General features: G+C 35.3%; 1 protein-coding gene across 8 annotated transcripts in view; it reads left to right on the top strand.

Moving 5' to 3' along the window:
* Window positions 1-12,901, top strand: part of LOC141915380 (uncharacterized) — a 200,005-nt gene that overhangs the window by 28,001 nt on the left and 159,103 nt on the right. For 7 of the 8 annotated variants that reach the window (XM_074806882.1, XM_074806881.1, XM_074806885.1 and 4 more), the window contains one exon: window positions 6,685-6,804. In XM_074806882.1, coding sequence (XP_074662983.1) covers window positions 6,685-6,804 — 120 coding nt within the window. Of the gene's footprint in view, window positions 1-314; window positions 485-6,684; window positions 6,805-12,901 lie in introns of those variants that run through there. The other variant, XM_074806884.1, reaches the window with a different exon arrangement.

The raw sequence follows: 12,901 nt of genomic DNA, 5'->3' as shown, positions 1-12,901 counted from the left end.
CTAATCGTCGCGTATTGCATTGCAACACTGATTTTGTATCTACTACAATGTGTATGTATTTATCGATTGGTTGCAGACACATGCGCGCAGCAATAGTAGTAATGTATATAGGCCTACTGTTGCCACACGCGTACGCGGTGAACGCCTTCAGATATTATACACTGTGTTATTTTCTATGATTTTTAGTGTGCATTCATAAGCGTATTTTAACTGCAATAATTCAGGGCTTGACCCGAAATGCATGAGGTGCTGATTGTCATCGAATGACGATATGCCACATTGGAAATAGCCATTACCATCCAAAATATAATAGTCGTTCATGGGTTCACGATCGCTATATGTCCTGGGAAAACTTTTAATTTCTAAAATTTTCTTGGGGGCCCCCAAACCCGAAATTGCTTTGCGCCTTCGGCGCTTGCGGGTGCCGACAGCTTCGTCGTCAGCTGGTTTATGTGTTTAACTCAAGAAAAAACCACGGATTAAGGTCAGCGTTCTCATCTTTGGTTATTGTCTACTGTTTTACGTCTGTGTTATTATAAAATTGTATTTCAAGTTCAATTTCTGTAAAATCTTGAGTTGATTTGGTTTGATGACTTTTTATCGACACTATGGACAATTGATCTTTGACAATTGTAGAAGGGTCAAGGAGGTATGGCTTGTACGCTAGGTATGGCTGACCGTGATATGCCAATAAGCTATGTGCCAGAATTGCAAATTCAAACAAATGTTATTCTGCGAGTAAACATAAATTCAATTTTATCAGGCTAGCCACTTCTGGCCTATTACTATACAAATGGGCCGGATTTAAATGACATGGTTTCCAGAGGAAAGGCCTTCTGGCGGTGCAAAGTGAGAATATATTCATAACATCATTCATTTAAGCTCTCCAATTCCTAGGGAGCTGAATTTTGAAAAAGGGCCTTGTTAAGATTGACGCGAGGTTTTTCGCGAAAATCTTAACAAGTCAAGTCAATCCCCGGAATCCTCTTCTGTTTTTCTTTTGGGTTTTATTTTAAGATTTAAATCATATATAGATTGATTTCTGTGAAATCTTAAGTTAATTTGGTTTTTTTGGGAGAAATATTTTCATTTGGACTACAGAAAATATTGGCAATTATGCATGGTTCCAAAATAGCTTTTTTTCTCAAATTGGATGGATGACCTTGATATGCTAATTAGCCATGTGATTGAAATTGCAAATACAATCAAATTTGTTTTTGCAAAAAATGTCAAATCCAATTCAATTTTTATGAACAAATTTACATTAAATTGTATTTCCACATTCTATTCAATAAGGCCAAGGATTGATCTGATGTATTTATTCACCTTCTGTGCCTATGTCAACAGTCTGGCCGATCGATAATTATTTGTATGCTTAATACACTACACTCAAAGCTATTTTTAGCACACTCGAACGCAATTTCAGTAGCCTGTAATTTCACTACTACTGCGCGAAATAAAGCATTAAGCAAACATTTATTTTGTAATTGGTTTTTCTTTATGGTACGCAAAGTTGAAAGCCGTGTGTTTTATATTTTTTGAGAAATTAACCAAAAAGTTTCAAAAATTTGATTTATTTGAGCACGTATTTTCATGCAGCATCTTTAATATCCAAAATCACACATGTGAAAATTCAATGCTATTTGCGTCAGAAGAACTTTATATCGCCAAAATCCGACGCTTTGTTAGGTAGTTATGGGCTTTCAAAGACGAAACCCCTCAAAATCTTGGTTATATAAAATTTGTGTTGACTCGGTTTTGACTTCCATCATGATGACATAACATTGAACTAGGAGGATCAGCTGGTACGCGTTATTTCACCAACAAAATGGTGGCACGATTGAATAGGTTGATATTCATCATTTCTAGCGCGAATACTGATATTCAAGGCATATGATATAACGATTTATTGTGTGCGATGTGTTCAATGATTCATGTAGTTTTGTGTATGTTGCATCAAGATATCTGACAAAAATGTGGTTTCAAAACGCGGAAATTTACTACCGTGTTCGCCACACGGCTGATTTATTGATAGCATCGGATTTTTAGAGATGAGTCTGATATATACATGGTTGGAATACTTGTTTTATCATCATTAATTGAAGCATAAGCAATCCGTTTTGGAGCCTTATTATTAGTATTAGTTTGTTAACTGCAGCACAGTTATGAGCGTTCGCGTTTAAAACAGTCGTGTACAGTCGTGTAGGCAATATCGCCTTATACTCTTGTGTTCACTGCGTGTATGTATCAGTTATAGGGTACACGCGCCACGGTGTAGGTCACGCGTAACAACGATTTGTCTGAGTGAAGATGTAAGCTACTTAAAGCAGTCGTATCGTGAAATTATTAAAAACCATGTCAGTCGATAATCTTTGTTTCGTCAATAACTGGCACTGGCCTCAGATTTGAAGAACTTGGGAGCTTCTGTCCTGGTTGGTCCGTATATGATAATGAAAAACCTCTGATGAAACCCAGGGTCTCACCAAGTTTGTTCCGTATCTTAATGGGTCACTCATAGTTTTAGTTGTTTTACGTCATTCAAGGAATGTATTAAAATTATGAACATCTGTTCAGACAAAAGGCCTATAATCAATTTTTCAAAGATTTCATTCTCGTAAAAAGTCAGTTATCATTAAAAGTTCACACTGATCAAAATTGAGTCCTTTTATATATTTTATTCTCGTTTAATTTTTGATGAAATGAATTTTTGTATACCGGTAGCCTACCTGACAGATTTTTTACTTTACACCAGTTTGACGAGCCACCGGATTATTGGTCCTATTTAAGATATTTTAGTTTATGTTAATATGAAAATAAAGTGTACTTTAAGTGCTCTTTAGAAGTGCATTTCAAAGTGCACTCAAAGTGCACTGAATTGAAACAAAGTGCACTTTCCCCTAAAGTCCACTTTAAAAGTACACTTTGAGTCTATTCTAAAGTGCACTCAAAAAGTACACTCAAACTGCACTGAATTGGAACAAAGTGCACTTCTCTGCACAAAAGAAAAAATCCTGAATACCTTAATAGAAACTTGAATGCCCAATTTCATTTATGTTGTCTCCGTTATTATTCAGCCTTATTTACAATTTTAATAGTAATACGACTTTTCATATTGTTAGGCTTCTTCCTCCATGAATGCTGCTCTTTCAGCATTTGGGAATTGCGTTTTTACATAACCTGAAATAACAAAAAGTGACAATGGATATAAGTTATGATACGAAATGCTGTCTTAGTCAGTTATTGGGTCTTGAATTTTAATTAAGTGTTGAGAGTGGTTCGTATCAGAGAGCCCCAAACCTTTTATGGGCACCATTTTGAAAGGTATGTCACTTAAACCTTTTAAACCTTAGCCACCTGCATATTCTTACAATTACTTTGACTTATTGTCTTAACCTTGAGCAGCAAGTTATCATTTTATGCTGTAATATACAGAGTAATGTGAATAAAGTTCTGTTAAAAAAGGAAATAGGTCAGGGCCCCCTAACTTTAAGTTAGATTATTATGTGCAAATCTGTAGCAACATCAGCTAATAAAATGATTCCCAAATCATGGATATCAATCTATTTGATTCTGGTTGTCAATGAAAATAAGGCACCTGTAAAACTCAAATACGACAAACCACTTACTACTAATTATTGCACTTGGTTTGACGAAAGAGAAGCCTTTATTGAATGACCAATCCCTTTGAGCATATGCCTTTTTAGATATTTAGTGTCCAGTACAGCAATCATAAATATATCGCCTATAGATATGCTGAACTATTAACGGCTATAATCAAGAGCCAACATCTTTATGGAAAGATCTATGACCACCCACAATATCAGTCATCTGGAGAAAAAGGTACAATCTAAGCGAAACAATGAAAAAATTAAATGGGGTTTTTGTAACAAGTTGCTCGACAACGGTTTTCAATTAACACTTACCATAACACAAATCCTCGTTTTCAGTAATTTTTTCTTGCTGAAAGTTCATATACTTGCCTAAATCAATGGAAATAAATGGAAAATTTCATTTTATAAGTTATTATATAAATGTAGAAATAATTGGCAAATACTGTGCAATACCTGATTATGGTTAGTAGTTTTTCGCTACTGGACACCGACGACGCCGACAGGCAGCCGGACCATACGAGTGCCAGCGCGCCGCTACCTTCGACCGACGACTTGGTCGTTTTTCGCTACTGGACTTGATGATGATCGTACGTGGTTGCTGGCCTCCAGTATCCTTGTGGTAGTTTCATCTGTAAAATATTAAGAAATCATCAATAATACCATACAAACCAGCCTCTTTCAGTACTGGACAGATTGTGGTTTAAAAAACGCTCATGGTTTAATCTAGGCCTACTTATTACTTACATTTAACATTACATCCCATTCATCATGAATGAAATTAAGATAAAGTTTTGCATTTGATTTAATTGATTAAGAAGAGTACATGCCACAGATTGTACCGATTACAGTTCACTCATTTAACATAACGTCGACCATAAGTCAAATATTTTATACAACAAAATTAATAATACTTGCCCTGGAGCTTGAATTTAAACACCAGACTGTCCCAACTAAGAAATTAACTACGAAAATTGATTAAAAACAGCAACAAATTTGCTCAAAATAATTGCAAATGGCGCCGTGCTGACTGCATTTTTTCAAAGTCGTTTTTGGACATTTCATTTTTGTAAGTCAACAGTGAACGCTAATTCGTATAATTACTTTTATCTCATTACTTTAGCCGAATGAAAATAATATATTTTGTTGAAAAATACTGACCAATAAATACATTTCTTTGCTAAAAAATATATTTTCATATGGAAAACACACAAAAAAAGATAATAGATTTTTATACATGAAAATACGTTTTATTTTCTTAAGGGATTGGCCTTGGGTGGTACACTTGTAGAATACTTACCGAGTACACTTTTTCGTGAAGTGCACTTTCCCTTTGATAAAGTGCACTAATTTTACAAAAGCAGACTTAATGAGTACAATCACTGAGTACACTATTTTGTGAAGTGCACTTTCCCTATGAAAAAGTACACTAATTTCACAAAAGTAGACTCACTTTGAGTGTACTTTACTCATGGAAGTGCACTTGAAGTGCACTTTATTTTCACAAGGGGTACATTTAGGCCTAACACATTTTAGTCTACAGTGGTATCTATAAAGTGTTTGAGGAAAACTGGGTCGGCCGCACAAGGTACTAGAAAGGTGAATCAATGAACTGTCAACAAAGGAAAGCATGTATTGACAAGTTGTTTTTCAACAGCGCTGAAAATGAAATTTCCTTGATACAGTCAAGCCCGCATAATCCGGATTGGCTTTATCTGGATTTTGGTCTGATCTGAAAATATTTGCAGTCCATGAGTTCATTTAGGCCTATATACAAGAAATTGACGTGTTATCCTGATATCATGTTAACTGAATTAATTTCTTTGTCCCAAATGAGGCCATGAAATAAACCTTTGTTTACGATTGCCGACCGACCCTGTCAAAAAGGCAGGGGTGGATCCAGGGCCCTATCTCAAAGGGGTTCCGTATTATATAAGGGCACTCACTACTATGCAGGGATCCCAATCTTCCGACTTAAATCGGAATTCCTACTTTAAAAAAAAATTTCTGAGATTGATAAAGATTTGATGTTAAAAAAAAAGAAGGTAGGGGGTTATGACCAGTTATGACACTTGTGGTGAATTCCGTAATAATCGACTTGCCGTGGCTAGCATGAGCATACATCTAGCAGGGGTGATAATTTTCAGATTTTTTTTATCATCCCTGAGATTAATGCAGAAAATGGGGAAAAAAATGGGGAGGGGGTGGTGAGAATAATAGCATGTTAAGGATAGATGGGTATGACCATAAAAGCGTTTCCCGATCTATTTTAAATACAATCATTTTCGTAAACAAAGTTTCGTCTTTCTGTGTGTCTGTGGATATATGTATCTACATTATTGATTTTTTACCAAGTGTTGCCTGTGTAGTACTGAAAAACGGCTTTTGTGGCGCCGCTAACATTGTTTTCTTATGCAGATGAATACATGATGAGCATCTTGACTCGTCTTGGAACTAGCTGTGTCTTAACGATAAAACATCGGACGATGTTGTTTGATTTTCTGAGTGAATTTTCTACGTGAAAACTGCTGAAAAACGATCTGAGACGATGTGAAAAATCAAAATTTTCTGGGGGAGGGCCCCCATCATTACTTCGCGCCTTTGGCGCTCGTAGCTGGCAGCTGGCGCTGTCAGTGATTTCACGCCTACGGCATTCAGTATTTATAAGTTATTACGAGATTTAAAATTTTCTTCCTTTTAAATTATGGCCCCTTATCATCCCTGATCTAGAAAATCGATATTGTATCACGTGCTGTTACTACAGTATTGTAGGCGGCCACATGCTGACATGATATGATTAAAAAATAGTGGAACGAAATGGTTTAAACAATAGCATTCATACACGTGCCGCACACTAGTGAGCGGCGTCTATACATTACCGATCACTAGAGTATATACCTGCGTGCATGTGTACTATTGATAAGTGCAGTAATGCTCAGACTGTCGCGTGATGATGCGTGTGTGATGCATACATATCGTGCATAATACGACGGTATTCTAGAACCCTCGGAACCCCCCCTGGATCTGCCCCTGAAAGGTGTCGACTGAAAATCTTTTTCATTTTGGATTTTTTCAGTCTGGATATAAGGAGGAACCTGGAGATGGTGGAATCATAGCAGATGAATCAAATAAGTTTGATGATTTGTGTTTGGGTACACTTAGTTCAATAGCTTTGATCCATGAATGTTTAAATGAGGTAAGTTATCAGTGAGTAATAATTGCATTTCATAAATCTTAAAGGGTAATAAGCCCATTTAACTTCATTTTTAGGCCAGCCGTACTATACAAATGGAACGAATTTAAATGACATGGTTTCCAGAGCAAAGGCTCTTTGACTGTGCAACTGAGCATAATCATTCATTAAAGCATTATCCATTCTCTAAACCCAATGAGGCTGAGTTTTGAAAAAAGGCCTCGTTAAAATTTATATGATCTTTTTCACGAAAATCTGAACAAAGATATCTGTTCTTTAAAAGCCAATCTGAAAGCAAAGACTCCTATGTGATTGGCTTAGCTGCAGAGATCAGCAGGTGTTCACATGTACCCGCAGTTTTATTTTAAGATTTAAAACTGTTATTTCAAGACCGATTTCTGTGAAATCTTTAGTTGATTTGGTTTTTGGGAGGAATGATTTTATTTGCGCTAAAAAAAAATATCATTGACAATTATGCTGTCCGCGAAAAATAGCTTTTTCTCAAATCAGATGGATGAACATGATATGCTAATTAGCCATGTGGTCAAACTGCAAATTCAATCGAATTTTAATTTTATTTCTGCAAAAAAATTATCAAATCCAATTCAATTTTACTTTACTGAACAAATAAAACATGAAATCCAATTTAATTTTGTTTTATTGAGCAAATTTCAGAAAATTAAATTTTATTCCCCGTTCAAATCAATAAGACCAAGGAAAAAGATTTGTCTGAGGTATTTGTTCCTGTCAGCTCCAGTCGCTGTCTGTGCTACTTATGAAAACACAATTGTTTTGTGTCAAGGTATTGACTCTGAACTGGGGTTGTATTTTATCAAATATCATCCTTTGCCATTTTGTGAAAAGCTGACAGGCTTGGGTGATTAGGCATCCAAATGATTATAATTTGTATATCCGGGGAGAATTTGTAAAATGTGAAAATGCTCTAGCCTACCACCCACATTTTACAACTGAAAGACAGGTTCAACAAGTTTCTATTGACCTGATGTTATGGTATATGGTAGCTTTATTTCTGAACAAATTAAAATTATATATTACATTTTCATTCATATTACAAATATATGAAAACATTTGATATACAAAATGTAATTAGGTAATAATTAATTTTGATTTTACAGCAAGGATCCTTCAGAAAGCTTTAAGCTTGAAAATGTGAAGTACCTTAAAATATTTAAAAAAAATATAGCTGCTAAGCAGCGATGACAGGTTTTCTGCAAAGCCATTCAGAATGATGGGAATTGTAGTAAATTGAAATACCGATACATAAAAAATAAAATGCATTGACAGATTCGAACCTAATATGCAAACACTGTGTTAACGTCAAATATGATTCAGCTTTGAAACCGAACATACGCGGACGTAAAATCAACAAATATGAATTTCTTTGACCAGGCATTTATTTTGGCATTCAAACATCATGATACTGTATTATCACCATGCTTGAAAATGTATCTGTCCTATTAAGAACTCATCTTAAGCACCTGCTGAGTTGATAGATTGAGTGAATTTACAGATAAGAACGTATTATGATTTAGAATAGATTTAAGAAGTTAATGTTTTTATTGAAATATTTGAATAAATACATATATTGTAGTGTAGATTCAATCAATAAATTATGAATTGATTTGGTCTGGGTTTCCGGCTGATGTTGATTTTGGCTTTTATGGATTACAAATTCTATAGTGATAAACAATTGATACCTACAATATGTGTGTAAATCAAACCTATTCCACTAGTTGCGTGTGTTTCCTAATAAACGGGAGAGTCACTCTTGATCTGAGTTATTAGAAAAATAATGTTCATTTAGTTATAGAAATTCATTGCCTTTTTGAAAATTCTGTAATAATATTTGTTCTTTCCTAATTTTTATTACTGTATGAACCAATGATATGCTTTGTAAATATGATGTAATGAAATAAATTTGAATTTGAATTAAATTTGAACATGAGAATCGGGCATAACTTGTGTTTTTTGAACTTGTCTTTTGTTAACAGTTCCAGAGTTTCAATTACAATCAAATTCAAATTGGCTCAAAAAAAGTACATAGGACTAAATGAAATGAACCGTTTAGTTACTGCAAATATTTGAATAAATACATATATTGTAGTGTAGATTCAATCAATAAATTATGAATTGATTTGGTCTGGGTTTCCGGCTGATGTTGATTTTGGCTTTTATGGATTACAAATTCTATAGTGATAAACAATTGATACCTGCAATATGTGTGTAAATCAAACCTATTCCACTAGTTGCGTGTGTTTCCTAATAAACGGGAGAGTCACTCTTGATCTGAGTTATTAGAAAAATAATGTTCATTTAGTTATAGAAATTCATTGCCTTTTTGAAAATTCTGTAATAATATTTGTTCTCTCCTAATTTTTATTACTGTATGAACCAATGATATGCTTTGTAAATATGATGTAATGAAATAAATTTGAATTTGAATTAAATTTGAACATGAGAATCGGGCATAACTTGTGTTTTTTGAACTTGTCTTTTGTTAACAATTCCAGAGTTTCAATTACAATCAAATTCAAATTGGCTCAAAAAAAGTACATAGGACTAAATGAAATGAACCGTTTAGTTACTGCAAATATTTGAATAAATACATATATTGTAGTGTAGATTCAATCAATAAATTATGAATTGATTTGGTCTGGGTTTCCGGCTGATGTTGATTTTGGCTTTTATGGATTACAAATTCTATAGTGATAAACAATTGATACCTGCAATATGTGTGTAAATCAAACCTATTCCACTAGTTGCGTGTGTTTCCTAATAAACGGGAGAGTCACTCTTGATCTGAGTTATTAGAAAAATAATGTTCATTTAGTCATAGAAATTCATTGCCTTTTTGAAAATTCTGTAATAATATTTGTTCTTTCCTAATTTTTATTACTGTATGAACCAATTAAATATGATGTAATGAAATAAATTTGAATTTGAATTAAATTTGAACATGAGAATCGGGCATAACTTGTGTTTTTTGAACTTGTCTTTTGTTAACAGTTACAGAGTTTCAATTACAATCAAATTCAAATTGGCTAAAAAAAGTACATAGGACTAAATGAAATGAACCGTTTAGTTACTGCAAACCTATTCCAGTGTTATGTCGATCGTGTTGAATCACTTTGCTTGAGTTGAAAGAATCAGATATTCTATTATGCAACATCGGTCGAAGAGAGATATCTTCATTGGTTTTGACTGTCCTTGACCATCTAACTTCATGTGTTTGACATTGGAATCAGCATCATATCTGCAAAATATTCATACAACATGAAAAACCAACAGTACATGTGTACAGTAATCAAAATTTCACCGATGTTGGATATTTGAATGAACGTTAGGCTTATTTCAGTATTCTAAAGCAGGAAATAATAAGCCCAATCGATAGGCCCTATTCCCATTGGAACAATTGTATAGGCCTAATGCGTACAGCTGAACCGTACACTTATCAGTTAAGAAATCGGCATATCAAACCTACGAACAGCTAAATGTACAGGCCTACAATGATTTCTGGTATACAAGCCGTGACCATATGAACGTTTTGGATCTAGGTTTGACTATTAATGTCAGCGGGTCAGAGAAGACCTGGCCTAATTTAATCACATGGCTCAAATCAATTGGCCTTTCTGCGTGTGAATACTTCACTGTATTGTTTTAACTGGGGGTCCAGGGACACCATGCCCACTTGGGAAGTGGTTCCGAATGCTCAACAATCTAACAATTTCATTATTCAACGCCCCCTGGTGACCATATTCAAAACCCACTGACCTTGAAACTCACCACAATCATAGAACATGTCATGAACTATAACTTTGTAAGTAACTTTGTAGGTACCAATATAATAAGAAAATACTACGTTATTCTACTATTCAGCGCCCCCTGGTGACCATATAGAATAACTATTGGCCTTAAAACTTGCCACAATCATAGATGATGTCATGAGCTACAACTTTGCAATTGATTGTGGTTACAAAATATGCATTGATACGAATATAATATAGAAATACTAAGATATTGTATTATTCACAATCATTAACCATGTCATGAGCTACAACTTTCCAATTGATTGTGGTAAGAAAATACGCTTAAATATCAAGAATATAATGCGGAAAAACTTTTTCCCACCTACGAATGAGTGCTTATGACACCAAGATGGCCGCCTATTGCGTCATGATTGGCTGATCAAAAATACCTGTCTCAGGTATAAAACATCCCTTTTCAAAGAATACCCATCACAAATTGCAATGAGAAATGGCAAACCAGTAGGGAGCTACAGCACTTAGAATTCGGGCCAAAATTGACATTTTTGGGCACTATAAAGGTCATAGGACGGTCATCTTGAGTCCGATCGACCCAATTTTTGGTATGCTGATGGGCCCTGGGGGGATTCACATACATCCAAAAGATCAAGGTAATTGATCAAAGCGTCTTCAAAATTTCCCTCTAATAGTTCAAAAATGTGTAAAAAGTGTTGATTTTGACGAACAACAATGGCTGCCAGTCAGCCATCTTGAATCTGACAGAGCCAGTTTTTTGGCTTAAGATGTGTCTAGGGTAGATGCATGTGTAACCCAAATATCAAGACATTAAATTGAAGTGTCTTCAAAACTTCCCAAAATAACTGGATTCTGTCTACGGACGGACGTACGGACAGACGAAAAGTGAACGCAATAGCCCGCTGGGACTAAAGTCCCAAGTGGGCTAAAAATAGGCCTATGGAGTGAATTAGTACATAGACTGAATTAGACTTTAGGCTAGTCCTGACCAAATCCTATCCATGTTATAATGGCACCAGTTATTAGTAACATCACTGTAGGGCCGACGAGAGGGGAAAAAGTTGTGTTTGTAGCACATAGGCATGGTTGGCTTGTCGCACTCACTTAATACTTAAAACGCTGTTGTTACCTGTACGTGACTGTACGGCGATTACTACAGGTTAGCCATATGTGAATACGTTGACGCTCAGACATGCAATATTGGGATTTGAAACCAAACGAAAAAAAGAAATCCAGTAGTAGTCCAGTGATTTACCCACTGTGCCACAACGTAACTGCAGGTTAGATGAAATTTGATTTACAAATAGCCTAGCCTCACCTAACCCAAACTCTTTCTTTTACGCACGCGTGTTTGCAGATTATAGGAACTCACGTACGGCGTCTTTAGGGAACTCACGTACGGTTAACCTGTGGATATCACTGTACAGTCACGTACGAGTAACAACTACGTACTTAAAATGCTATTGGGTACTATATAATAGGCCTATATATAGACAAATAAATACCGGTAGGCTTTCTTAGCTTCCACACTTCACAACCGAACCAACTGACCAACCAGTATATTTATTCCCCACCAACCGGCACAGGCCTAACACTGTTTGTCAACTGTGTGTACCGTAGTAGGCTATCGATAATCACCTGATACTTTTCTGTCGTTTCTTTTCTCTCTGAGACGAACGTAATTCTAGTAGCCCTCCGCAACTCAACGACCTTGATTTAAACTTGATCAATTCAAAATCTGTTTATTGACGCTTTTGGTTACATGAACTGATCAGCAATATACTTAAATGAAATAACCGGAATAACAAGAAATTAAAAATATTAAAGAGGTAACAAACAAATGCCCGTAAACCTGTCAGACACGCGAACGCTGGACTCGTAAACTCTTGGACTCGGACCCGCTGAGCAATAAATTCATAAAATTGTCTTTGAAATTGATTGTGGAGAAGAGAGGGAATAATTCGATAGCTCTTCCTCATAAAGAAGAGAGAAATTTCGGAAAGAAAACACAACATGGCTACTAATTGAAGGCAGCCAAATTTCCGATGTTTACGGCTTTACGTGCCTTTATAATGTGGATTTATCAAAATTCCCATGCAGTATCTGGAGATTGAAGTGAGCTGAAGGATATCATACGGATTGTATCGGCGACAGCGGTAAGGTAAGGAAGCCTTTACTCTTTTAACAAAAACTGTGTGGAAAAGGGAAAAAAAAATAATCACGCGGATTTCAATAGGGTTTTCCGTGAAGAAACAGAAAACCCTAAAAAGAAAAGAACGAAACACCATGGTATCATACAA

The sequence above is a fragment of the Tubulanus polymorphus genome, chromosome 1, assembly GCF_964204645.1.
Source record: "Tubulanus polymorphus chromosome 1, tnTubPoly1.2, whole genome shotgun sequence".
In the NCBI taxonomy this organism is placed as follows: Eukaryota; Metazoa; Nemertea; class Palaeonemertea; order Tubulaniformes; family Tubulanidae; genus Tubulanus; species Tubulanus polymorphus.
Note: the sequence above shows the minus strand (reverse complement) of the source record. Positions and strands in the feature narration are given on the sequence as shown.